The 24691-nt window shown below is 38.5% G+C and overlaps 1 protein-coding gene across 1 annotated transcript; it reads left to right on the forward strand.

Moving 5' to 3' along the window:
- Window positions 1-1656: 1656 nt before the first annotated feature.
- Window positions 1657-23552, forward strand: acana (aggrecan a). The gene is given in 20 exon segments (XM_036584453.1): window positions 1657-1876; window positions 5102-5187; window positions 6569-6952; window positions 7528-7702; window positions 8641-8768; window positions 8853-9146; window positions 10375-10725; window positions 12314-12488; window positions 12776-12903; window positions 13143-13436; window positions 13549-13647; window positions 13936-14894; window positions 14896-15667; window positions 16382-16495; window positions 17924-18037; window positions 19452-19610; window positions 20375-20457; window positions 20569-20713; window positions 21466-21648; window positions 22001-23552. Coding segments are annotated over 19 exon segments (4716 nt in total). The 5' UTR covers window positions 1657-1876; window positions 5102-5108; the 3' UTR covers window positions 22081-23552.
- Window positions 23553-24691: the final 1139 nt, after the last annotated feature.

Raw genomic sequence — 24691 nt, forward strand, 5'->3', positions numbered from 1 at the left:
TGTTTTTTATTACATATGCTGCTATTTCCTTTGCAGCTGAATGTTTGTAGAGAAGCACAGGGGTGGGCCAGGCTGCTGAATGAAGTCCTCTGTCTACGTATGCTCCAGCCCTCTTAGCGGTTGTTCACCTCCTCCAATTAGTGTAAGATAAATTATGCATAAAAAACTAATTTTATGTAAAAATTGCAAATGACTTCATAATCTGTTTTTGAAAAACATGTTTTCCAAATGAAGAAAAGGTACTTAAAGGCAATCCAGTGTTACATTACACCATACTTAATAGTTAGTATGTGGTAATTATACACTTTTGAGATTTGAGATTTTAGAAATGGTTCTGACTGGTTCTCCACACTAGTCAGCCAAAAGATAGTATAACCTTTGTTTCATGCTAATTAAGTTTTTCTTATTTTTTATTTCTTTCCTTGATGTTAACTTATGACTTTTGTATGGCCTAATGTATAAAAACAATTGTAATCCATTTTTACATGATTGTTTTCCAACCTCTCTTTATTCCTTAGAATTGAACAGGCTGTTTTTGTTACTGGGCCTCTAAGACTGATATATGTAAATGATCTTTGTCCTGATTGGCTGCACTGTATTGTGCCTCATTTACAAAGCATTTAAGACTGAAACACTCAGCATGATTGGGTGGAGCTGAACTACTGTAGGCTGAATGGACAGACATTCAGTGAAAATCACCCATCTTCGACAGGCCACAAACTTAAATATGGCATTTGTCTGCTAATTTTAGTTCACAGTTTTTATTTATTTGCTGAGTGTAGCATATTGAAAAAAACAATGTTGTGTTTAATTGTGCATTAAAATGAGAATAAGTTCTCTGTAGAGAATGTGTTTGAAAATCAACAAATATGCACTTTGACTGGGGTGCCCAAACTTTTGCATACTGTATGAAAATGCATTGATTTTTGTGACATCACAAAACCACTGAATTTAAAATGGACTTGCTGTATATGGACTGGGAAGTAAACTGTATGTTTTAAACTTTACAAGTGTTTACATTGTACGTTGGACAAAAAATGAGGAAATGTAGTTTTTCCACAATACGAGTCCTTTAAGGTTATGAATCAAAAACGCAGCTAATTATGGTCTTCATTTTTAACATGAGTATCAAACATAACCCTGCTGAAAAATGACCATTATAAACCATTAAGATAAAAACCTAATGGTTTTGCTTTCTAATGGGAATTGGCTTTCAATAGAAACCACTAGTTTCCTGTAGAACACCTTTAGTTCACATTAGCAAGCCACCAAATGCGTTTAGAACCAGCCGTTGCTCACCTGTTTAACCATTGGGCTCCTTTACATAGTGATATCAACCCATTAAAACAGCCAAAATACATTACAAAAATATCAGGAACCAACAGGAACACTTAATGGTTTCTATATACAATTCATTTTTATGTTATGAAATATGTTTTCATATTTTGTTAGTTGTATCGTTTATACCCACAGTGCGCATGTGCTGCAGAGCACCATTACATCATTTAATTCAACATGCCAAGATAAAGTTATGCTCTCTTTTACTCCTCCTCATCCTCTCTCTCTCTCTCTCTCTCTCTCTCTCTCTCTCTCTGTCAACCCCCCTCCTCCCTCCCCCATTCTCTCTCTCTCTCTCTCTCTCTCTCTCACTCTCTCTCTCTCTCTCCCCCTCTCTTCATTAGCTCTGACAGCTAAACGTGTTCCCTGGGTTAAGTGGGTTTCTTTCTGCTCCTTGCTCTCCTACCTGAGACCTGAGCCGGTGAGCTGACGAGACAGAAGGGAGTTTTGTTCGGTAAAGGAGATTTAAAACCAACCTAAAGTGACTGGATTATAGCTTCAGGAATTCGTCTATAGGAGAGACTCTTCCATCAAACAGGTAAGACTAATCTGCCACTTTTCCTCACAAATCAGCTGCACATACCGGCTGGGTTTGCTCAGCGGTGGATAAAGTTGGTCTTTTTTGTGTACTTCGTTATTAATACTAAGGAGGGTTTAACGTAGTGATGCTGCTAATGCATGAATTATAGTCCGTGTTCATAAATGAGAGCCCTGTCAATGAAATAATAAGTGAAAGTACTTACCTAAAACAGCTTGGGTAAAAAGTCTTAGGTCCAAAGACTCCTCAGGTGCTGAACTCCCAGTAGAACTGCAGTGGAACTTCTTAGCACATCCACCGTCTATCATTTTAGGGTCTGAAGTTTTGTTAGGTGCTTTTCTTCTTCTTGTTGACACATTCGGTGTACAATGAAGTGCTAAAGCTTTAAAGTGATCTTGTGTGAGGGATTCATTTTGGTATAGCATCTTCATGCTGCTGTAAAGAAAGCACCTCTGAGAAGGTTTTATCAGCATAGTATCTCACTGGATAAAACAAGCATCGGCATCTACATCCATCAAGGCGACTGAATATAAAATCAAAGTAGAACAATGGCTAGATTGAGATGTATCTATGATTGTATGACAGTTGTTTGTCATCAAAGTGTGCTCGGATTTTTGACAGTATAGGCTGAGTGAAAAGTTGCATTGTGGAACATAAAGCTGACCCCCTAATGCTTTTGGAAGATAAATGAATATGTGCTAAGTCGTTACTGCGACTTACAATTGATTTAAATGGCAATATTGAAGAATCATAGAAATGACCATGCATGCTGAAACTACACCGTTTGCTGAAAGTTCTAAGCATTCCTTTCCAGTGTCCCAATGAGTAGCAAAACATGAATAGGCCCTGTCTTTTCCATGATAATAAATTACTTCTATTTGAAATTATTAGTCAATTATTTGCAAGCTCAAAAATTTGAAATGGCCTTTCTATACTTATAGAACCACAACTGTTTGTCATAGTTATTAATATAACTACTGGTCTATGCTTTTTTCCCGTTTTCTTTATCCTCTCTACTCTGCATGAGATGAATTTATGGCCATTCAGGTTGAATTCACATATTGATTACTACAGTATTTCATTTTCCATGTCTTGGACTGGTCTTCCATCAGTAGGGTTTTGAAACCTGGCTGCTGAAGCCACAGTGAAGAGATCCAGACCCTCCCACTCCAGCCACAGCTGCGCACACACACACATGCACACACACACACATGCCCGCATGCACGCACAGTCACAAGGCTGTAAGCAAGAGGGATCAGATATTAATCAATATCTCAATAGTCCTTTACTAGTTTCAAGGAACCATTTTCAGATGTTTATCGGTTGAATCTTTTATTTAAACTCTTAGACTTGTAAGAAAAAAAAAACATACTACGCAATACTTGCAGGTAAGGAATGTTACATGGTGATGAGAAGTGAAAGGTCATGACAGTCTATGTCTATGAACTGGAAAATGTCTATTTTCTGCAGGAGAAATTTTCAAATTCAAGCCAAGCCAAGTAGGAAAAGATGTGACAGGAGTGTTAAAGTTAAAGTGCAAAAATATTAGCCAACTAATATATATGGAGGTTCTCCAATATATAGAAAAGTTATTCCTTGAAGAACCATCCTTGGAAATGTTCTCTCCAACTAAAAGTTGATCTGTGGAATTTCTTCAAAGAGTGTAGCTTCCACTATCACAGCATTTAGTCAAATTTAAAGGGTGCATATCATAGAAAACTGAAACTTTTTTTTAAATAAAAGAGTTTGTTGTGAACATTTTTAAACTTTCAAGACCGTTCACTCCCCAGTTCATACAAAGCTGCAAAAACAGCCTATTTTGAGTGTATTGTTTCTGTGACATCATGAAAAACTGCACATGCATACATACATTCATATATCCACCATATAGCAGTTTAGCTCCACCCATTCATAATGAAGTTATAAGTGTTTCAGCCCAGACTGCTTTTTAATGGGGTTCAATGCAGGGCAGCCAATCAGAACAGAGATCATTTATATGTAGATACACCATCAAACGAAGGCACTATAACAAAAGCAGCCAGTATAATTCTGATAATGAGAGGTTGGGAAATGGTCTTGTAAACCCACACAAAATGAGTGGACCTCAGGGGAAAAAGCAAAATACAAGGATAATGAAAGTTATGGGCCTTTTAAATGCAATCAGGGCTAGAACTAGTATTACAAAAGGACATAAAAGGAAGAAGGCATGCTGCCAGATATTACAGAGCTGTGCCACTGATACTGCTTTATCAGTCATTTCCCAACAGCTTTGACTCTAATTATAGTCTAAAATGCTTTACCTTGCCACAAAAAACATTTGGTAGATTTTCAGAATGACAGATTGTTTTACTATGCTGTATATAGCCTGAAATTACATTCAATTCAACTTTTTTAGCATAACTTTTCTGTTTATGGCTTCTGTATAAAAATGTATGTTTCTTGCAGTTGGGTTAAAAGCGTTCACATCATTAATTTCTGTCTCAAACATAATTTTATGTTGTTTGCTTAGTGAGAAGAGGGGCGGGGGTAGCAGGGAGGTAGGCAGGAGTGAAGTGGAGAGAGAACATCTTGAACAAAAAGCAGTCAATTTGCAGGTTTACTCAGCTATAAATAAGACACTCTTGGCTTTCTAAGTCATGGGTAAGATTAGTCTATGAAGGAATAGTTACTGAACACTCAAGAGAAAGTCAAACAAATACACTCTCACTCTTAGTGCTGGCCAACACTGGCATACAGTCACTTGAACTGAGCCTAAAACTAAGGCTTTCCTTGTGTGTCAAATATTTGAGGCAATTTTTCCAAACAACCATTTGAGATGCAAGAACAGTAGGCCTTTCTTTATTCGTCCATGGCTGGCATCTGAGAATTAATGACACAATAATTCCCAAACTGCCTGATGTGAAGGCGATGGTGTAGAGAGAAGTGAGTTTCCTGTGCTTTTTCTATGGAAATTACAATGCGGTCTGGATCTCACAGAGGTATGAATTGCACTCACAAAGGTGGCTTGTTCTGGGCGTGCTTTTCCACGGCACTTGAAGCAGACTGGTTTGATATTGTATATGCTGCCAGCCTATGAGGTTTAAACAGTTTTTGATTGTGCTTTTAACTGCAGTGGCTCCATTTCCAGTTAATTGTAGCATGCTAATGTTTTACTTACTGCTGTATATTTGCTGAGTATATAACCCTTTATAATGAAGTGGTTCAAATATTTTCTTTGACTTCTAGGTGAGCCATGACATCATTGCTGATACTGTGTTTGTGCCTCCGGGTAATCTCAGCTACATGGTCTTTTCAGGATTATGTATATACTGGTGAGCAATTTTTTGCATTTTGCTTTGATTTTTATCAGTCGTTGATGTTATTTTAACAAATGCACTTTCTAAAATATAAATAATGTAGAAATATTGTGCTGCATAAATGGATCAGTTTGGTGATGACTGCTACCTTTGTGTTGTGTGCCTGGTGACACAGGTTTTTGGGACATACTGTGTAAAAATTAGAGCTGGATGATTAATTGTTTTCATTCGAAATCAAAATTTGACAAAGTGCAGTTTTCAAATTGCAAGAGCTGTGATTTTATATCCTTAGTTATTCACAATTTTCTTTTGTGGAAAAATTCAAATTCACAAATATAAATGGAAAAGCTTATAAACTGGCAGTCTTGCACACTACGTTGAGTATTCAAATCTTAAACCTGAAAAACAGATATTTGCAAAAAAGACCTGGAGCTTCATTTATAGAAAATAATCACATTTAAAGTGCATTAGGTATTTTCCCCAAATCGTTCAGCCTTGGTGAAAATACTGTAGTAATGTTTTGTAGTATTGTATTAAATTAAGGGTGAGCAAAAAATATAACATCATGGAAGCTAGGCCTGTGCCTGGTGACAATTAATCAAGTTACTATGGTAACAGCCCCTAGTGACTTATTTACCTCGGTTTAAAAAGTCATATATTTATAGATTATTTCATGTAAACCAGAGTGAGACACTTGTATTCCCACACATGATGTGATATTCTACATTAATACCCCATTTATTGTGTCTACCTAAGGTGAGATAACTCGAGAAATGCAGCTGTTGAGCTGCACTGGATGAACACGCTTGAGGGGGGTGGTGGGGCACTGTGTGCTTTTGGAGCAGCAAGATATCATGCCTGTACAAAAAGCTGCCTATGCTTGGTGTACATTTTAGAACATCCTCAGACCACAGCATCAGTTTTCAGACTGACAAAATCGCTTCAGGTTTAGGAAAAACAATTGGACATCATGCAAAACATGTCATAGCAAAACAGATTCATACAGAACAACTTCAGGCTAAGCAGTCACAGACATTACGGCCACTAACAAAACAGCTTCTGGTGGTTCGACTGACATTAGCAATTCCGTTCTTCCTTACAGTTCCTTCTGTTCCTCTTAATTACATTTTCGTGGCCAAATTAAAAATGACAATACACTAAAACACAACTTTTACTAAACTTTACTTTCGTTATATTCTTTTATTTGACATAGAATAAGCTTCAACGCACATGCCATCACTGTGTTTGCCCTTACGTCTACCGCAAAGTTAGGAACTATCTCAAAAATACAGGAAGAAAATGATTTTTTGGCCATAATTTATCACAATAATGATAACACTCCCATTTGTAAAATGAATTACTTTGCTAATAACTGCTGGTTTGATCTATATCCCAGAACCTGAAAGTACCCTCAGTGTCAGCATTCCTACTGAGCAACCTCTCCGTTCCTTAATGGGGGACACGCTGGTCCTACCCTGCTTTTTCCAGGATAACACAGTCCACGACCCTGGAGCTCCCACCATAGCACCTCTCTCTCATCGCATCAAATGGAGCCTCATTACCAAAGAGAAGACCACAGACATTCTGGTGGCCTCTGAGGGCGTGGTGGCAGTCACCGATAAGTATATGGACAGGGTGACCATGGTAGGATACCCCATGACCCCCACTGATGCCTCCATTAAGATCACAGAGCTGCTCTCTAATGACTCAGGAATCTATCGCTGTGAGGTCATGCACGGAATCGAAGACAACCATGATACCATTGATGTCCAGGTGCAAGGTAATTACAATGGCCCAGTATCCCAAAAACATCTTAGTGTTAAGATTATCTTAACTGTTAGCGAGAGTGTCTCTACCATTCAGGAATCATTTCTACTAAGGTGCTTTTGGGAAACCCAGCAAATGTTAGCAGTTTTTAGGGTAGTATTTTGTATTCATTGGTAGTTAACTGAACTGTTTTATGTTAACTGATTGGCCACACAGTGCCATACCTACCAGTAATTACAAAATTCAGGGCTGCAAACTAGATTCAAGATCCAGTTTTAAACACCTCTGTTCTATAAGGAGGTAATGTGGAGCTTGAAGTCTTTTACTGTATTATTCTCTATAAAGGGAGTTTGCATAGCTTATTTGTGTTACTAGCTCATATTAATTCTATGAGTAAAGAATTTGTTTTTCAATCTTGATTCAGGAGGCAGCTATAGTGGATCACACTGACTTACACCTCCTTTATTCTCTGTGAATAGAGTTAGTAGTTAGCCTTTTTGCCGTTACCCACTACAACTGTTAATTAACACAGTCAGTCAAAAGTGCATTTCTGAATGGTGATTCTAACTATTTGATCTTTTTGCCCAGGTATCGTGTTCCATTACCGCGCCATCACCAGCCGTTACACTCTGACGTTTGAGAAGGCAAAGGCAGCTTGTATTCAGAACAGTGCTGTGATCGCCACTCCAGAGCAGCTGCAGGCAGCTTATGATGAGGGCTACCACCAGTGTGATGCAGGCTGGCTCGCTGACCAGACTGTCAGGTCAGTTCAGAGGCCACTATGAATGGTCATTTTAGTGCTCTTCCTCGAGACTCTGCAGGGTAATCCACTGTGGTATTAATTACAATCCCTTTGAAATCAACACAATTCTTGCTTAAAGATTTAAACTGTTGAACGTGTAGAACTTAAATAGTTTATTCATGAGAAACTGTCACATTTGAATCATGTACATTTGTGTAAACCACAATTCAAAAGTGGATGCATTTTTCTTCCTGAGGAATGGTTCAGGAAATAAGAGGGTTTTTTTGAGTAAGTAGTTGTACCTGGAGCCTCATAACCACATCAAGAACTCCCTAAGTCAAGTCAAGCCAATTTAAGTATATTGTTATTTGCATTCAGAAGACAAACAATGAAAATTCAGTTAAATTATCATGGTATAGTAGCATCAGGGTTCCGTTTGTGCCGGAACAAGCCAGATCCAGCACTCCCTAGATTGGATCCAGCACCTCGCTCAGATATTGAATGCATCCATGCAATAATCTGTAGACATGTATCAAGGAAAATCATAATCTTCCGTCATAATCATATTTTTCCACAAACCATTCAATATGTATAAATAGCTAAAGGGTAACATGCTTTGTCACCTTAGGCAATAGGACGCATGCCATGTAATTTCACTTACAGCTCTTGTGTGGATGCATGTGGTAATAGAAATGGTATAAAAACAGCACAAACACTGGTTACCACTCACAAGTGCACCACTACGTCTGATATTTCATCCCTGGTGCTTTATTGAGCTCTGTTGATAACACTGAGCAAAACAAGGTTGTGCCGATACTGAGCAAAAACTGGGTTGTGGCAAAAGGTAACAAACAAATAATCAAAAGTACCTTTATTTGAGAATTTATAATCAATTTATATTTCTGCTTTGCTTTATTTTGCTGAAACTGTAATAATAATATCTTGTTTTATTTTCCAAGGTATCCCATCCACGATCCCCGAGAGGCTTGCTATGGTGACAAGTATGAACTTCCAGGGGTCAGAACGTATGGTGTGAGGGACACAAATGAGACTTATGATGTGTACTGCTTTGCTGAAAAGATGACAGGTACACAACTTTAGTAACTTCTGGAAAATTTTGAAATGTATACATACTGTTCAGACACTAACATCATCCCATGCTCTGTTACAGGAAGGGTGTTCTATTCAATGTCGCCTAAAAAGTTCACGTTTACTGAAGCTAAGGCCCAGTGTGCTAAACTAGGCGCTAAGTTAGCCACCACTGGCCAGCTGTACCTGGCCTGGAAGGCTGGTATGGATGTATGTAACGCAGGCTGGCTGGCAGACCAGAGTGTCCGCTATCCCATCAATATCGCCCGGCCCCAGTGTGGGGGAGGTCTGCTGGGAGTGCGAACTGTGTACCGCTTTCCCAATCAGACAGGCTACCCTCTGCCAGACTCACGCTATGATGCTATCTGTTACACAGGTTCGTACATCCATAGATTCCACTTTAACCCTTCTTATCCACTTGCAACTCTATCAAGATATTTGCCTTTGCTATTCTTTCTGGATTTGGTTGAGTTTCTTTTGGTATAACGAATAAACTTAAACTACAGGCTTTACAGGCTAATGAGTTTTGTCATTATAAGAGTGAGGAATTGAAGTCTGGGCCCACACACAAGACATTAATGTTGACTGTTTCATTCACTGTAGTTAATTTGAACTCTCCCGTGACATACAGTGGCCCCAAAAGGATTTGGACATTTGTGCTATATTGAATTCATTGTTCAAGGAAACAAAATATCAAATCAAGAGGTGTTTGTGTTAAACAGACTGATTGCAAGAGTGTTAATTTCTTTTTGGCAAAGTATTATTTCAAAAGGTGGCTTATCGTTTGAGCAGTTTCTTTGCAGATGTCTGCAGATTTGCATTTAAAATGCTTTTGCTCAATTCTGAGTTTAACATTTTATGAAGTAACCTAAAGAAACTTCTGTAACCTAAAAATATCTTGTCTTTGTGGGGCCAAAGTGCAATGTTTGTGGTGGGCCGAGGGCCAAAATACGGAAGTTTGGAGAGGCCATGAGCTGTTGCTATAATTTTCTGGATTGTTATCTTGAGATAATGAGTTACTTATCTTGTTATTTCAAGATAACACCTTTGTTTTCTCAAGATAACAAGATAATTAACTCGTTATTTCAAGATACCAACTTTGTTGTTTTTTAAACAGCATATATCAATACATTACATATATATCAATACAACAATAAATTACATATATCTTTGATTTTTCAAAGAAGAAACCTAAATTAACCTAACAAATATCCTAAATATGGCATTTTTCTGCACATTTTAGTGCACAAATTCTGTTTTTTGATAGGTTTAACACATTAGAAAATGCATAATGGAAAAATAAAAAAAATAATATTTTTATATTTAATGTTTATTTGTTTCCAACATGTTAAATTCAACAAATAAACAGTAACTGTGCATTGACGTGTACAGAAGTGTGTTTTCTATAGAGGATTTTCACTTCAGCAAAACATGTAATTTGACAAGTGGTGCCCTTTTTCCATATGACTGCACATAATAAAAACATGTTCTCATGTAGAGAGAGAGAATGATGATGGTAGTAGCTCTAGACCTCTAGAAGCTAAATGCTGACAGTGCAATTCTCTGAGGCTGTTTTACTAACAAACATGGTCTGTTTCATTTAGAAGAAGATGAAGAAGGTTCAGCCCTACCTGACATATACCCAGATATACAGACGACCACAGAGGCAGGAAGTGGCACGCTAAGCGTGGGCATAGTGACAGACCGCCCCCAGGAATTTGTCAAGCACACCTCCACTGAGAGTGAGCTGCTAGGCAAGGTTGTGACCCACAAACCTCTCACCACCACTGCTGATTTCACGTACGTAGAGCAGAACGTCACCCAGCTGCCCCTGTTGCCACCACCCAGCGCCACAGAGGACAGTACTGACCTCATAGAGGGAGTGACCGCTCGACCTGACCTTGAATTGGAAATTCGCCATGAAAATATAACTGATGCTCTGATGTCTCCTACTGGTAAGTGATGTGTCGTAAAATGCTGTGCAGACACATACATTACAAGAGAATGTTTACATTAGTGTAGAGCTGCATGGTAATAACTAATATGATTGCTCATAATTAATAATAATAATAATAGTAATAATAATCTTTATTTATATAGCACCTTTTATAGATTAAATATGTAGATCAAAGTGCTTCACAACACAAAGTAAAAACAACAGAGTCAGAAGAGAGCAAAGATAATCAAAAATAAGATAAACAAAAAATAAAAATGCAACAAATATAAGTATTAGCAAAAAAGGGGTATATTAATGATTAAAATTAAAATGCACAAGATAAAAGTATAAATAAAAATACAATAAAAATACAATTTAGTAAAAGTAAAGAAATATGTTTTTAACTGTTTTTTAAAAACAGTGAAGTCAAGGAAAAAAACAAAAAAAAATTATAAATAAATTTAAAAAATAAACAAAAAAAACAAAAGCATGGATCAATGCCAAACCTTGTGCTGTATTCCTTAAATGATAAAAAAGCAGTTTTGGTAATATTATTAATATGTGGTTTAGAAGTTAAATCAGTGTCTAGAGTTACACCAGGATTCCTAACTTGAGTTTTTATTTATAGAGCCAGATTTCCAAGTCCATTCATCACAGTTATTCAGTTAATTCAGGAACAAGGTAGTTGTCCTTTAACATTTGAAAGCAACGTAAAACATGTTATAGTAACATGTACAGATGTTAAAGCACATTACAAGAGTTAAATAAGAGTTAAATCACATTCATTGAGTGTGATCTTTTAAATGCTAAATATAAACAAAATAAATTAATGAGTGATTTCACATCTGGGGTGCCATTTAGCCTTTTAGTTTCAAAGTGACATTGTCAGTCAACATTACAGTACCATAGAAGATAAAGATAAAACATTGAAAGAACATACATTTGCTCTTCCTATGATCTTCAGAAAAATTGTGATAATGTTGTTTTCTGTTGTACCTGTGTACATGGAATTCCACACATTCCGTAGTGGAGAACATGTTCAGGTAACAGTGTTGACTGAATGTTGGGAAACACAATTAGAATTATTTTCCATACCGTATAATTAATGACTCATGAAAAGTAGATGATAAAAGTATTAGATGTTAAATGGATTCACATATCAATGCAAAAAATAACAAGATTCCTAAGGCATTTAATGGTTATATTTCAAGATAAAGTGTAGTTGTAGTGTGCATAATTTATCTGAATTATGCTCATCAGTTGTAAATGTAATATCATTAATAATATGATGTAATACCATATTTATGGAATCATGCATATATGACAAAATAATATCCGCAAATTTGCCTACTTAAAAAATTGGCGATTCATTTACTCAGCATGATATAATTTAATACCTCAGAGTCATTTAGCCGGTTATTTTAGCCGGTTAGTAATTGAGGAAGCCAAAAATTTTGATCCCAACTAGAATGTAATTAATTGTGCAGCCTTACATTATTGATATTTTCGTATAGGCCTAGTATTGCTTTATTTCCAATGCATTCATGTGACAATTTCAAGACACTGTCCTACATGACTCAATGTTCTTTCTTTTCTAATCCTCCTAGGTGTTGTGTTCCACTACAGAATAGGCTCCAGGCGCTATTCACTCACCTTTGTTGAGGCTCAGTTGGCTTGCCAGAATATCGGCGCAGTGATTGCCAGTCCCCGGCAGCTACATGCCGCCTATGAAGCTGGCTACCACCAGTGTGATGCAGGCTGGCTGCTTGACCAGACTGTCAGGTGACATTTCTGTAGTTAGCTGACTTTTATGCTTCCTGAACGTCTTTTGTCAATTATGTGCATAATAAAGAAGCAACACAGTCAGAATGATAAAGAAGCAGGCAAGACAGAGAACAGCTGCGTTAGATATAATATCCTGTATATATATATATACAGTTGTTTGCTGCCCTTGATTAAATTATATGTTTTGTAAAAAAAAGCGAAAACACACCTAACAAATAAATCGAATTCGTACGTGAAATATTTGAAGAAAAATGCCATTTTTTTCTCAAAATGTCAAAATGAAGGTACCCTATTGTGTCCCCACGTGAGAAATGTTCTGGTGATTTGGAGCACTTGCCCGGTGTGAGGTCTTATGGACTACGGCCTGCCAGTGAGCGCTATGATGTGTACTGCTACATGGACAAACCGAGAGGTACATTGGCTGCAATTCTTGAATGTATTTAAGATGTATTCAGCTTTGGCTGAAGGAAATTGCTCCCTTTATACAGTTAAATTATTTACCGTTTATTGAACTTACATTCGTCTTGATGCACAGCTATATGAAAACAAACTTAAAAGTATCTTGTTATCATTTTGCATGAAGTGCTTCTTTTTACTTCAAACATAAAAGACTAAGCAAAATAAACACCCACGCTTATCGCTTTTTTCCAGGAGACGTTTTCCATGCAAGTTCATTCGAGGGATTCACATACGATGAAGCAGTGGCTTACTGCCAGGGTCAGAACGCTTCTTTGGCCTCCACAGCCGATCTGCATGCAGCCTGGAAGCAGGGCTTTGATAAGTGCCGTGCTGGCTGGCTCATCGACCGCAGCGTTCGCTACCCCATTAATAACCCCCGGCCCGAGTGCGGAGGAGGAAAATCTGGCATCCACACAGTCTATGCCTTCCCCAACCAGATAGGCTATCCTGATGTGCACTCCAAATTTGATGCTTATTGCGTTAAAGGTATAAATACTGGCACAAACTGCTGTGCACATCACTTTACTGGTGGATCATAAAAATCTGAACAAAGCTTACATCCAAGTAAATGGCTATTGAATATCTGAATATTTTGCAGTTGATCTCCACTTGTATCTCAATGAGACTGTGATGAATGTGACAGTGATAGAAGAGGAGATAGTAAACCTGACCATCATACCTGGCCTTCATAGTCAAGGTAATGTATTTGATAACATATCTTAAACTTTAAATGTGTTCTCTTGTCAGCAGTAAACCATGGCCTCAATCCCCAACCACCCTTGTCCCATTTTTTTTTGTTAAAAAGTGATAAAACATCAAAATTGAACAAAAATAGTTCAGTCTGTTCTATTGTTATTGTCAATAAAATGTTTTGACAGTTTGTCTTTGAATGTGCCTCAGCCAATCAATGGAACTATCCATTTTGTAATTTCTTTGCCATAATTAATGCCCATTTTACTAAATCTGCCTCTTTTTGTTTCCACAGTGAGCCCCTCCATTGCTCCCCCTATCCCCATGGAGCCCTCTGGTTCTGGCTCTGCAGGCCTAACAAGTGGATTCTCTGGTGATGCATTGGCTAGCGGTAGTGGGGAACAACCTAGTGGAAGTGGAGAGCAGCCTAGTGGAAGCGGGGAGCAGCCTAGTGGAAGTGGAGAGCAACCTAGTGGAACCGGGGAGCAGCCTAGTGGAAGTGGAGAGCAGCCTAGTGAAACTGGGGAGCAGCTTAGTGGAAGTGGAGAGCAGCCTAGTGGCAGTGGAGAGCAGCCTAGTGGAACTGGGGAGCAGCTTAGTGGAAGTGGAGAGCAACCTAGTGGAAGTGGGGAGCAGCTTAGTGGAAGTGGAGAGCAACCTAGTGGAACCGGGGAGCAGCCTAGTGGAAATGGAGAGCAGCCTAGTGGAAGTGGAGAGCAGCCTAGTGGCAGTGGAGAGCAGCCTAGTGGAAGCAGGGAGCAGCCTAGTGGAAGTGGGGAGCCCCCTAGTGGGGTGTCAGGCATAGGAGAAGACCTTTCAGGATCTGGGCTCAGTGGAGACGTTGGCTCAGGCCGAAGCGGTGATGGCTCAGATATATTTGTGATCTTCTCAGGAAGTGATTCCATCCTGTCTGGGGATGGATCAGCTTCAGGGACACCTCAGGAAGCTGAAGAAGGCAGCACAGACATCCTCACTTTCATCCCAGGCCTGGGATCGGGCTTCTTCAGTGGGGAATGGTCAGGATCAGGAAGCGGTTTGGGTCTCGGCTCAGAGGAGAGTGGTTCTACATCAGACCAGTTCAGCAGTTCAGGAGAGAGCGACGAGAGTGGAGGACTTTCCGGCATCTCTTCAGGACTGGGCTCCAGTGAGGAGTTCTCCGGATTCAGTGGCTTTCCATCGGGCTTGCTTCCTTCTGGGGACTACAGTGGTTTCTCTGGGCTCACCAGCAGCAGCAATGGAATTATCATGATGAATGGGCGAGTGGTTGGAAAGGTCCACTCCCCTGAACCTTACAGCTCAGGAGCTGGGTGGAGCACAGGTGGATTTCAGTGGGTCTGGAGATCATTCAGGGTATGTAGATTTATCGGGGTCTGGAGTAAGTGGCACTTTTACTGCGATCAGTGGTGACATCAGTGGTGACCTCAGTGGTGACCTCAGTGGCTCTGGGAGTGGCTCTGGATTTCCTGGAGTCACCTTGTTGGGATCAGGTTTCACAGACCTCACAGGCCAGCCCAGTGGAGAACAAGAGGCTTCTGGGATTTTGGTGTATGGATCAGGAGAGGGGAGCGGATTTGTTTCTGGGACCTCTGGAGACACATCGGGAGCATCAGCCAGTGGGGATGTACCATTATTATTTACTAATGCTAGCTTGGTAGATGCTTCTGTCAAACTTACCCAAAGCCAGGAGGCTGACAAAGGCCCCATAGAGGTCAGTGGAAGTGGGAGCGGGAGTGGACTATCTTCAGGCAGTGGAGACCACCACACTGCAATTGATACTAGAATCCACCATGCTTCAGCCAGTGGAGAACGATCAGAGGTTCTTTCAAATGATATTCCAACAGGCCTACAGCTAGCTCCATCAGGACTGCTTAGTGACACTGCAGGACCACTGGAGGGTCTATCAGAACCTAGTGAAATTATCTGGAAATCTCATTCCACAACGCCTGCACCTGTAGCTGCTACCACTACTGAACCTTCGTTCCCTCTACAAACCCCGGCTGTCATTGAGATGCCTGCCATGGAGAATGGTGAGTAGTGGCATAGCAAGAATTTCATTTTAGGAGGCCCTTTTTACAGCTTGGTAAGGCAGCTAGGACGCATCATGTCCCATAGACATTGCTATAGTGAGATTGACAACCAACAACTAGTCAACTAGCTGATTTCATTCTAGCTTCTATAACCAGAAAAAATACATTTTAAATGCAACACCTGATTGCATTTAACTGCCTAGTTACCATAACCACAGTGATTAAGGGCACAAGACATATATGTCTGTAGGGAATGGTTCAATTTTCTTGTTGTTTTCATACATTGTTCCATGCAGTATTGCGGAGTTGGTTTAAAAACACATACATCACATAGCTGCTACCGAAAATGGTGATGAAAAAAGAACTTTGGATGTCAGTTTTATTTGTTTAAGGTGGAAATAAAGACAGAGATGCAAAACTCTGCGCCTTTACATTCATCCTACATTATAAGAGTGCAAAAGGAATAACGTTTTGTATTAGCATTGAAAGACCATTTTTTCTTTAGAGCATTCAGAATCTGATTAGGGGTGGGGATCTTTTAATTGAGAGAGTGTAGGCCCCGCCAGGTCCCTCCGTAGCTACACTACTGATAGTCAGTTCAAGTTAGCAATGCTGATGTGAGTGATTAATGCTTAGACAAGAAGTTCCCGTCCATTTATGCTGATTCATCTATTTCAAAAGTTTTAGTTCCTCCTGTCTGTATCTGTTTCTTAGTTGCTGTGGACCCATGTAACCCAAACCCCTGTGGTCCTGGCTCATGTTCTGTACAGGATGGGGTCGGCTTGTGTCACTGCCCACCTGGACTGATGGGCAACGAGTGTCAGTTTGGTGAGTAAATTATACTGACTTTGTATAATAACCAAATTTCTTAACCCTTTCAAGTGGTTTGCTAATGTGAAAAGATGATGAGATGTCCTATTCCATGCTTGGCACGTTTGTGCTCTGGTCATTGTGTCTTCTCTAACCAGTAGAACTGCAAACATACTTTTCTCACATATTTTGAAATGATATTGACTTTTTGTTTGTGTTTCCTGTAATGAATTGAACACATTTCTCTCTGTCTGTCATTGTTCTCTCTCATTGTGTGTTTTGTCGTTTGATCTGATTGTCATCCTCACAGAAACGTCCACTTTGCAGGTTGTTTGGCATGTGTGTGTATGGTTATCTGATTCTGACATTTACAGGACCCCACAATTAGTTCATTTCATTGCCCCCATGTGTTGTTTTTGTTCAGCACTGCTTTTGCTGTAGTATGACCTAGGAATGGTCATATTTATACACTTTTCCACTTACCCCAGAGTTAGTCTACTACCAGATTGTTTGGCTTCAAAATGTAGCTTATTAGTTTAGTGATAGAGCTACAAGGCTAACGTTGCCAGCAAACATTAAAGGTTAATAGCCACCCAAATCTTTTGTATAAATGCATCCCAAAAACTTATATTAGCCTACTCAGACCACACCCAGGTCTTTGTTGAGGTCACACAGACTTGTCAGTATGGTTTAGGACACAGCATGACTGTGAATTATAAACTTCACCAGATATCTGAATGCTTCGGTCAGATGTTTTGGACAGCAGTGATGTTTCAACTCCCATATGGTCACCACAGATTATGTTTGTGATTTCTGTTATTTCTACTTATAAATAAATGTTTATATTGAATGTTCAAATTAAAGATATACAGTCAGTTAAGCTGCTCTCTAAACCTCATTGACAAGTTTGCGCCACCTCAATGGAGCAGGTTGAGAGAAGTTTTGGGGATGTATTTATGGAAAAGATTGAGGTGATTGTTGACTTCTAGTGTTTGTTGCCAAAGTTAACCTCATAGCTCCAGAACTAAAATACAGAAGCAAAACCTAGACACCAAACATGCCTTGACTGATCAACTACATCTGGGTTAAGCTGTATAAATTGGATTTCCTGCCATTTCTTTAATTAGAACTTATTTTCCAGCCTGTTGCATGGCTACTAACATCTGCTACTTGCCCTTACTTCTGCCTTTCCTTGATTTGAATCTGACCCTTGAACTGATGCAACTCTTTGTGATCCATATATTCAGGTCTTTCATTTTGAACCGCCATGGAAATATTTGGAATATTTGGTTCCTCTTAATCCGTTAGTGGGTTCAATCAGCATGTTGCATTGGTTCATGATTTCCATAGATCATACTTTCTTATGATTTATGATTGCTAAGCATGACCCACCTCAAGGGCCTCTTTGCAGCCGTCAGTCTTAACCGCCAGAACCTTTATTTGCAGAGGTTGATGTGTGCCATTCAAACCCTTGCGCCAATGGAGCCACGTGTGTGGAGGTAGAGGACGCTTTCAAATGCTTATGCCTGCCCAGCTATGGAGGGGATCGCTGTGAGATCGGTACGAGGTCCGCTTCAGCTAATTCTACTAACAATCTCTCAAAAACAACCAAACCAATGCCATGAAATGCAGCCTTGCATGTCCACAGCAACGGCTGATCTTTTGGAGGCATTGGTGTTTTGGAACATGATGCTTATGAAAGTCTATTTAACTAGCCAGTCATGTTTTAGAGACGATGAGTGGCTGGAGGAAGGATGTGGTAGAGGAGAAAGTGCAGTAAAGGAACAAGTAATTCCATTACAGGTCAGAATGAGAAGGCACTGAACACAGCCCTGCCCCTCAGACAGGTAGGGACATAGTCTCAGTACTGTGTACTGTGGCTGTTCTGTTCATGATTTCCATGTAAGCAAAATCTACAAATAGCAACAGGCCTTTTTGGTCCTCCTCGTGTTCCTTGAGGTGTTTGTTCTCGACGTCATGCAGAGGTGAATTGTAAGCTAACTTTGTGCTGAGGTTGTGAGCTGAGGGGAAAAAAACTTGTTTACTGAGCGTGTATTCATAGATTCCTCATCTACTGCGTACATGACTGCAAACAGAGGGGTCTAATTCTGGTTTTGGAGGGCCGAAGTCCAACACAATTTGGTCTTGTCCCTGCTGAAACATACCTACCAAATCTGGGAACTAGCTGCTGAGTTGAATCAAGTATGTTTGAACAGAAAAATAATCAGTCCTTGCTTAATTAAAGCAGAATTCATCAGACACAGCACTGCTGCTGGAGTTTTTAAACACTGTGTCCACTCATTGTCCACTCTTTTAGACACTCCTACCTTGTCAGTCCACCTTGTAGACGTAAAGTCAAAAACAATAGCTCATCTGCTGCTGCACAGTTTGTGTTGGTCATCCTATAGTCCTTCATCAGTGGTCACAAGATGCTGCCCACAGGACGCTGTTGGCTGGATATTTTTGGTTGGTGGACTATTCTCAGTCCAGCAGTGACACTGAGGTGTTTAAAAACTCCAGCAGCACTGCTGTGTCTGATCCACTCGTACCAGCACAACACACACTAACACACCACTTTTGGTTGGTAAATAAAATCATGATATTTGTGTTGTAGACATCATGACCCCTGGTTCCTGTCACCTATCACCAAATCTTAGTCATTAAGCTTCTCTACAGTGCACCACTGTAGAGAATGACTTTCTTGACATCTCAGTAATTACATTATACAAAAATTGAAGAAAAATAACATTGGAATTAACTTTAAGGCTCTCTATCACTGGAGGGGAATGCTCTTGTTTTGACACTTTGACTTTCTCTACAAAACTGTTATGCAATTATCCTTGTCTTTTTCCACTGAACTGTGTGAAATATAACTGGTTTGTACTAAATATTGGACCTCAGTTTTGCCATAACAGGTTCTGTGGTAAGAGTCTGGAATAAAGTGTGACTCCCACCCTATCATGTGTCGCTGCAGATGTAGAAAAGTGTGAGGAGGGCTGGACTAAATTTCAGGGTAACTGTTACTTGCACTTCTTGGAGAGGGAGACCTGGGAGGATGCGGAGCAGCACTGCAGAAGCCTTGGAGCTCACCTAGTCAGCATCACCAATCGAGAAGAACAGTTTTTTGTCAACTGTGAGTGACGTCCATAGCCGTGTCTGTGTGGTCAGTGCATGTTTGTATGATTTTCGTTTGCAGGTCTGCACAATATGATTGAAGCACAAGTATTGTGATTGTTTTGACATAGATTGCACTTGCATGCTTTGTATATTACAAATGCAATGGAGAATCCATAATGTTAGGTTGTCACAATGAAGAACAAATGACCTCATTTATTTTGTTCTATATATTTTTATCAAAGCAGAAACAGAACTACTCATATGGAACTGTGGTTGGTCAAAATTGCTTCCAACAAAATAAAACATTTTGAAAAATTTTTTTGATTGGTTAAAGTGATCATTTGCATAATGCACAGTATCAGCATTGCAAAGACTTATGCACTATGACAATATTTATTTCATTTATGTTATAAATTGTCAATCGTCAGTACTCAGTGAACGTCAGTGAACTCAACCGCATGTTTCATTACAAAGAGAGTGTAATTAGTCCTGTTTATATGTTTTAAGGTAGCACAGTATATAAAACGCTGAATAAAAATCATTGTATTCATAGTTTTTTTATAGTACTGTTAAAATGTGGCGCTACTAGGGCTCTTTTGTCTGTTTATTGAATCTCAGAAAAATGGAACACCGTGATGCATGTTTATTGTCTTCAAATATTGTGAATTTATATTTATTATATTTATTATATGTGATATTATATTTTTACTGTATCACCCACCCCTACCCCTATGTGGATTTATGTGTTTCTTATTACTGTCTTTTGTCTCTCCATTATAGCCCATGCTCAGGACTACCAGTGGATTGGACTAAATGATAAGACATTTGAGAATGACTTCCAGTGGTCAGATGGAACCCCGGTGGTAAGTGTGTTCAGCCGCCCCCTCAGTTCACCCCGCTGAGAGACTTTGATGCTATAAACAGCCTGGTTTGGCTGAGATATAATGCTTGACTGTTCAAACTTTCCTTCTCAGCAATATGAGAACTGGAGGCCTAATCAGCCAGATAATTATTTCAACTCTGGTGAAAACTGCGTGGTCATGATCTGGCATGAAAATGGCCAATGGAATGATGTCCCTTGCAACTACCATCTTCCATTTACATGTAAAACTGGCCCAGGTAAGGAATAGATATAAATACTTAAATAAAATGTTGATTTACACTTTGAAATTTACTTTTTGTGATTACATTCAGTTCTGCTCATTCCTTGTCTGATTTACTGTTGCTCACACATCTCACAACTTTTAATAGAAGATAATGCAACAATATTTTATTTCAAGTAATTTTGTACTATTTTTGGCCCATTCATCATGATTTTTTATACAATGTAAAGAGCATTCTGTAATTCTGTAATCAAAAAAAGAAAAAAAAACTTGGAGATACAAATTTTTTTCTTGACATCAACAGTTTACAGAAACATTAGCTATTTGGTTTCCTTTTGATTTAAGTTTGAAAAGAAATCACACAGCTCGTGCTCAAGTAGCCACCCCAAAGCAGCTGTAGTTTTACAAAAGTTGCCCCCAACTTCATGATACATTATCAGAAAGGGGTTTTCACTGTCTTTAAACTGTAAAATCTTACTCTAGAGATTATTGTGGCACTGCTATAGGATGCAAGTAGATATGTTTATAACAGATATAAAAGTGGTTCAGGTTTTTTATTTTGTGTCTCTTTAAAGTTTTTTGGACTGATTCTTTTTCCCTTAAGTTGTTTTTGCTAGGCTACTTTTTACCAACACTTGAGTCACTATTTCACAGAAGTAACAATCTTCTTACTTGAGTATAGATACTGTACCCATCTCTGAATATGAGCCCTTAGTTGAATCTAGTTTATTCTGTTGTTTTTGAGTAACAAATCTAGTTTCTCTTTAGTCACATGCGGCCAGCCTCCTGAAGTGAAGAATGCCAGGATGTTCGGGAATAAGAAGGAGCGCTATCAGGTCAACTCTGTGATCAGATATCAGTGCAATGAAGGTTTCCGTCAGCGCCACCTGCCTGTGGTCCGCTGCATGGCAGATGGACACTGGCAGAAGCCACAAGTGGAATGTATAGCCCGTAAGTGATTTGCATTTCACCTATACATATATAGTTGTATGCAAAAGTTTGTTTTTGCATTTGAAAATTTGCGTTAGTGTTAAAAATTGTGCTTTAAAATTAGTGGAAACTTGCCATATTTCAGTTTGTTCCATGTAGAGGATGTGTTATAATATTTTCACTTAGAATATAAGACCAAATATCATATGAACTGTATGCATATGATACTGCAGGTCATACAGAATGGTCAAGCATTAACCATGTTTTAGCCACCTAGCAGCTAAACAAATATATTTTTATTTTACTAACCATTAAATGTTCCCATATTTTTATAAAATATATGAATATATTAATCTTATTTTTTTAATCACAGAAATCAAACGTGGACTACTAAAGAGATTCATCCAGCGTCAGTCTGCCAGAAGAACGTCATTGGAAAAGCACCTCTCATGAGCTAAGACGAGATAGTTAAGAGATTTTTTAAAGAAGCTATTTTCTGAGGCCCTGAATTAAGATTAAGTTTTGTATTAGAAATTCTCCCCATCCTGTACATACTGTCACCACCCACATTATAATATACTGGTTTGAGCATCACTCATTAACAGTACAGTCATCTGTTTTGTTATTATTATTTTTTTCACCTCACCTAACAGTTCACTTTATTTATGAAAGTAGTACTATTTCCATAGTTAGTGTAATTGGATCGCCATGCTTGCATCTGAACAAGTCACAAGATTTCAGAGACTTGGCCTTGTAGGTTCATTCCAGACCTTTTCAGGCATTCTTCAGTGTGTCTCCAAATATCTGTTTAGTTTTACAAAACCTTCCAGAGACGGATCTTTCATCCAGACTGTCTGGAATTTTGTGGTGAAACAGAAAAGCTAAGAACTTGATGCGGCCCGAGCGAGTGCAGTCCTCCGTCTGAGAGGGACACTGGAGTGAGTTTCTTGTTTTCTTCCTTGAACACCATAATATCGTAGCAAGTTGCAAAGATTTTACAGCACTTACAGTATACAGGCTAGTATATGAACAACAAAACAACATTTTGAAGTATTATTTTCATCTGTAGTCTATTAGGATGGATAGCAAATTCAGACATATTCATAGCCATAATGGAGAAGAGGTTTACACACAGCTAATTTATTTTTACGTAACCATACAAATTATGAAAGATCATAAAAATATTGCTTTTTCTGGTAGTTCTGATAGACATTATAATGTGAAATTAGATATATTTATTGATTTCTCAAAATTATCTAGCAGTTTTTCCATCTGTTTAGGGCCAGCATATTCAGACATGAAAAGCTTACAAAATATATTGCACTTTATATATAAAGATTACAAAGTAATGCACTGAATTTAATTGATTCAAATATGAACATAATTAACACATGAATAAAATATATTACATGAACACTAGAGATGGCAAGATACCATTTTTTCTTTTCCAGTTTTGAAACCTTCAGTATCTACCAATACTGATCTGATATTCTTAAATTCTCAATATTATTATTATTATTAAGCTACTCAAGCACTCAGGCATGTGCTTGAGCCCATACACTTATAATAATAATAATAATAATACCTTCCTGGTTGGCATACATAATGATTATATAATATATAGCTTCACCCCCGGGTTGGCTCGTTTCACGAGATTCAGGGCTCTTGTGCACCCCCTCTAGTGCGGTGCCGACTACCTATGGATTTTGTCTCAGTCAGCTCCAACCTGTCATAGATACATGCATGTTAAAAGGCCCATATTCATTACACATTAATCTGTTTTATTTTTCCCTGAGGTCCACTTATAACATTTATCATTCATTTTTACATGACCAAACCTTTCTATACTCCTTGTATTAAACAGGCTATATATTTTTTTTACTGTGCTTTAATTGATATATGTAAATGAGTTGTGTTCTGATTGGCTGCCCTGTAAATTCATAAATATTCAAAAAGCAATCTGAGTTGAAAATTTTAATGGAAGTTAAAAGAGAAATAATTTATTCCAAGTAATTTTGGGCCGTTTCTATTGGTCCATTCATCATGAAATTTTGAAATATAAAGGGCAGCTGGCAATTTCAAATTATGTCAAAAAACTGAGAAATTCTTAGTTTCTATATATGGACTGTATGGAATGTTTTGAAATTTTAATAGTGTTTACAGTTCACATCAAACTCTTTGATTTAAAGCAAGTGAGGAAAATTCAGTTTTCCATGAGACCACGTGCTTATACCAAATAGTGAAAACACAGATTTCCTGAAAATTGGAGATTCTGGTTTGATGCCCTGCTCCAGCAAGAACGCTCTCACATCACAATTAAACAGTATTATTTTGGGCTTTAATCTAGACTCTTCATACTATATTTGCCTTTGATTGAAAAACCAATTAGAATATCATCAGGAAACAAAAAACATGCTGTATGCTGTAAATGAAGTTCAATTCCATTCACATCCACACAGAAAGAATTATACAACTGGAAACATCTCACCACATAGCGTGAGCGACTGCTATTTCAGAACAGATTTGTTACAGGATTGGATCAAATTTAAACTTTTTTTGGATCAGATTCGATCTGATTCAACATTTTCTACTGATTTCTGTCTGTGCCATCTCTAATCAAGACATTGCCAAAAGTTGAGTAAACTCAAACACAAATTTGTGTTGGTGTAATATATATTATTTACATGAAAATGATGTACACAAGTGAATCATGTAAATTCAGTGCATTACTTTGTTCAGTGTACTTCTGGCAAAAGCTGGTTTTGACATACAGTTCTAGGAAACCCTTTAATAGGTATAGAACCTGTACATTGTCTGGAGGTTATTAAAGCTTTTCACTTTCACACATCTCTATTAAAAGAATGGCCAGCTAAGGAACCATCCACTGAAGGACCCAAAAGTGGTTTTTCAACAGTGAATCATTATCTTTAGTATCGATGCCAGATCATGTCGAACTCTCATCACAAATACAACCTTAAAATCATTTGTGCAGTTTATTTTCATGTTTTGCCTCACCGCGAGCTGTGCAGGGCACAGTACTGCGAGACCAGCATGACGCTGGACT

The sequence above is a fragment of the Colossoma macropomum genome, unplaced genomic scaffold (genome assembly GCF_904425465.1).
Source record: "Colossoma macropomum unplaced genomic scaffold, Colossoma_macropomum, whole genome shotgun sequence".
Classification (NCBI taxonomy): Eukaryota; Metazoa; Chordata; class Actinopteri; order Characiformes; family Serrasalmidae; genus Colossoma; species Colossoma macropomum.